This window comes from Rhincodon typus, chromosome 24 (assembly GCF_021869965.1).
Source record: "Rhincodon typus isolate 14 chromosome 24, sRhiTyp1.1, whole genome shotgun sequence".
Classification (NCBI taxonomy): domain Eukaryota; kingdom Metazoa; phylum Chordata; class Chondrichthyes; order Orectolobiformes; family Rhincodontidae; genus Rhincodon; species Rhincodon typus.
The window spans coordinates 46,245,214-46,249,417 of NC_063355.1; the positions used below are offsets into that span (position 1 = coordinate 46,245,214).

The following is a 4,204-nucleotide window of genomic DNA, read 5'->3' on the forward strand; positions in this document are numbered from 1 at the left end:
TGACCCTCCGACAGTGCGGCACTCCCTCAGCACTGACCCTCCGACAGCGCCCACTCCCTCAGCACTGACCCTCCGACAGTGCAGCGCTCCCTCAGCACTGACCCTCCGACAGTGCGGCACTCCCTCAGCACTGACCCTCCGACAGTGCGGCGCTCCCTCAGCACTGACCCTCCGACAGTGTGGAACTCCCTCAATCAGAGTGAGATACTACCTTTGTGCTTGCATCTTTGGAGTTGGCTGTGGAACCATGAGTTAGGGATGAGAGAGTGAGAGAGAGAGAGAGAGAGGGAGAAAAGAGTGAGTGAGAGAGACAGAGATACAGAGAGAAGAGTGAGAGAGAGCGAGAGAGACAGAGACAGAGTAAGAGAGAGATACTTAGTGTGAGTGAGAAAAAGACAGAGAAATGTATGAATGTGTTGGACCAAGGGTGAGAGACAGAGTATGGAATTGGGAAAGAGAGAGAGACAGAGTGAGTTAGACTGAGTAATGAGTGTGGAGAGAGAAAGAGAGTGAGGATAGAGTGTGAAGACAGAGAGAATTTGGATGAGAAATGTGGGGAGCTGGGGGAAGGGCGGAGAGAGAGAGAGAGGTGTGGGAGGATGTGATCCCTGCACCTTGGTGGACAGAGGCCTGTGTCTGTGTGTGAGCGGGATCGGAGCATCTCAGTGTGCCTGTGGTTCAGTGTGTGTTCTGGGAGATGAAGCTGATGGTTGAGCCAGGATGACCGTAGCATGCTGTGGAGATATCAAACCTGCAGGCAGTGTACAGAACTCCACCAGGCTCTGCTTCTTCTCTCGCTGCTCCAGGGGCAGTTGCCATGGTACCTGGTGAGGCCGGGCCATGACCTTGATCTTACAGACCATACATGGTTTCAGATTAAAGAATTGGTACTTGTAACTCCCGGCCTTCACCACATCATACTCTTCCTCATTGAGGAAGATCACATGACTGTAGTTGCTGTTGCTGGGCAACCAGGAGACCTCGGCCGATGTCTGTGTGATGTTCTCCACCTTCAGGTGAGAAGGAGCCACACATACATCTTTCCCGACCAACATGGTGCACCTCAGCTCATCGGAGACACCGCGCTCGGTCACACTCTGGACCGAGATACGATAGGTGACATTGGCCAGGTTGAGTTTCTCGATCAGGGCCTTCGTTCTCCCTCCCGAGAGGACGTTACTTCTCACTTCCTTATCGACGAGAACATTGTAGCTGCTCACAGCCCCCCACCCGGGAGGGACCGCTGCAGGATCCCATCCTATGATCGCACTTTTGGCGAGCTGTTTAATTAGGTTAATTCTCCTGGGGTAAGGCACAATATCTTCACCAATTTCATCAATGTTTATGTCCAGTGTTCCTGTGCCATTCTTGTACAATGTGGTCTCTGTTTGACTGGGGAGCACACTCTCTGACTTGGTGTCCTGAAGCACACTGTCACTCTGGAGATGGAGGCCCAGGTCAGAATTCAGTAAATTATTGTCCATCTCCGTGTCCACAGAATGGAGCAGGAACAATTCCTCATCCTGTAACAGAGCGACAAAGTTCGAGGGGACCAGTCCTCTTTGTCCATTCATCAGTTCACCTGCAGGGAGAGGGAAAGAACAGCTTTCAGTACAAGGCAGCAACTTCAAACTCACAACAAATGCCATCGGATCAAAAAGGAGACTATTTGGCCCATTATCCTTCTGCTGACTATCTTCCCACTGCCCTGATCTTTCACCATTGCCCTGAATGTTGTTCCCCAATTCCTGATGAACATGCTGCCCCCCCGCCTCAGTACATCCCTGACCACAACAACTCGCTGCCTCGAGGAGGTTTCTCCTCCTCTCCCCTCAGGATCTTTCTCAATCCATGTTGCAGGGGAGACAGTACCATGTGACCTGTTTGCCCATCACCCAACAGGCACTATTAAAGGCGAGTGATTAATGCTCGCCATCATCCTGTTGGTGCAGGAGACTGGTAAACGGGTCAGCAAGTGGGCAGTGTGGGATTGGGCCCGTGATGGACTGTGTGGGATTGGGCCCGTGATGGACAGTGTGGGATTGGAACCGTGATGGACAGTGTGGGAGTGGGTCTGTGATGGACAGTGTGGGAGTGGGCCCGTAATGGACAGTGTGGGATTCGGACCGTGATGGATAGAGAGGGATTGGGTCCGTAATGGACAGTGTGGGAGTGTGTCGGTGATGGACAGTGTGGGAGTGGGCCTGTGATGGACAGTGTGGGAGTGGGTCTGTAATGGACAGTGTGGGAGTGGGTCTGTGATGGACAGTGTGGGAGTGGGCCTGTGATGGACAGTGTGGGAGTGGGTCTGTGATGGACAGTGTGGGAGTGGGTCTGTGATGGACAGTGTGGGAGTGGGCCTGTGATGGGCAGTGTGGGAGTGGGCCTGTGATGGGCAGTGTGGGAGTGGGCCCGTGATGGACAGTGTGGGATTTGGACCGTGACGGATAGAGAGGGATTGCGTCTGTAATGGACAGTGTGGGAGTGGGTCTGTGATGGACAGTGTGGGAGTGGGTCTGTGATGGTCAGTGTGGGAGTGGGCCTGTGATGGGCAGTGTGGGAGTGGGCCCTGATGGACTGTGTGGGAGTGGGCCTGTGATGGACAGTGTGGGAGGTGGTCTGTGACAGACAGTGTGGGAGTGGGCTGTGATGGACAGTGTGGGAGAGGGTCTGTGATGGACAGTGTGGGAGTGGGTCCGTGATGGACAGTGTGGGAGTGGGTCTGTGATGGACAGTGTGGGAGTGGGCCTGTGATGGACAGTGTGGGAGTGGGCCCGTGATGGACAGTGTGTGTGAGGGCCCTGATGGACAGTGTGGGAGTGGGTCTGTGAGGAGCGGAGGAGGGATAGGGAGCAGAGGAGGGGGAGGGAACGGAGGAGGGGTAGGGAGCGGAGGAGGGGGAGGGAGCGGAGGAGGGGTAGGGAGCGGAGGAGGGGGAGGGAGCGGATGAGGGGTAGGGAGCGGAGGAGGGGGAGGGAGTGGATGAGGGGTAGGGAGCGGAGGAGGGGGAGGGAGCGGATGAGGGGTAGGGAGTGGAGGAGGGGGAGGGAGCGGAGGAGGGGGAGGGAGTGTCTCCAGTGTCCTGATCAATATTTATTTTTACATCCTCAAAGAAAATCTGGGCAGAATCTGCCCGTTGTTGTGGGAGTTGCATAGACACAGACTTGCTGTTGTGATGCTGCATTACTGCAAATAAATACACTTCAAGAACGATAACTGGCTGTAAAACTCTCTGGGACAGCCTGGGATTCCTAAAAGGTGCTACATAGGCTTCTATAACTTCTGCCTGGATTTAGATAACAGTGAGAAGACTGTGATTAGAGCTGTATAGCACTGAAACAGACCCATCAGTCCAACTCGTCCATGCTGACCACATATCCTAAATAAATCTAGTCGCATTTACCATCATTTGGCCCATATCCCTTTAAACCCTTCCTATTCATATACCCATCCAGATGCCTTTTAAATGTTGTAATTGTACCAGCCTCCACCACTCCCTTTGGCAGCTCATTCCATACATGCACCACCCTCTGTGTGAATAGTTGCCCCTTGGGTCCCTCTTAAATCTTTCCCCTCTCACCTTAAACCTATGCCCCTCTGGTTTTGGACTCCTCCACTTGTGCATGTTCATTTTCTTGTCAGAACCTCCAGCAATGGCAGACACAGAGATTCTGATCGTGGTTAATAGTTGCTCTTGTGCTCAATGCAGCAGGAGAGTTCAGAACAATGACAGTATAAAGAATGTCAGAGAACTGATCAAATCTCGGTTTCCAAACATTGAAACAACAAACCTTCATAAAAACCATCTTCATCCATGTCTCCGTAAACGTACAGGTATTTCCCAGCTTTAAGGGGAAGTTCTGCTTCTGGATTCTCATTGGGTCCCTCATATGGGTTGTAACTAAATTCAAAAAAGAGAGACAATGGGAGTAATTGAAGAGAAGCCTTGAACTCTGGTGTAAAATCTAAAGTTTAATCCACTGTCCTGTGAGAGTCAAAAATAGGAACATGTTGATGAGAAAAGATCAAGGTTCATTACATTCACCTTCTCCAATCCATACAGTCACATGATATAATTGTGATATTCTAATACCAATGAGTTTGGAATTTGGAATTTTGAATTTTGAACGAGTGGCATAAGAGGTTTTTGTGTGCCTGAAGGGGTTTAATGATTAACTTGTATACTTTGCTGTAGTCATGGTGA

General features: G+C 51.5%; 1 protein-coding gene across 1 annotated transcript in view; it reads right to left on the bottom strand.

Moving 5' to 3' along the window:
• The window catches only part of LOC109938765 (RIMS-binding protein 2-like), an 80,276-nt gene that overhangs the window by 71,434 nt on the left and 4,638 nt on the right, over positions 1-4,204 (bottom strand). The window contains exons 2-3 of the mRNA XM_048611764.1: positions 3,792-3,901; positions 752-1,582 (exon numbers count right to left, since the gene is read on the bottom strand). Coding sequence (XP_048467721.1) covers positions 752-1,582; positions 3,792-3,901 — 941 coding nt within the window. The remainder of the gene's footprint in view (positions 1-751; positions 1,583-3,791; positions 3,902-4,204) is intronic.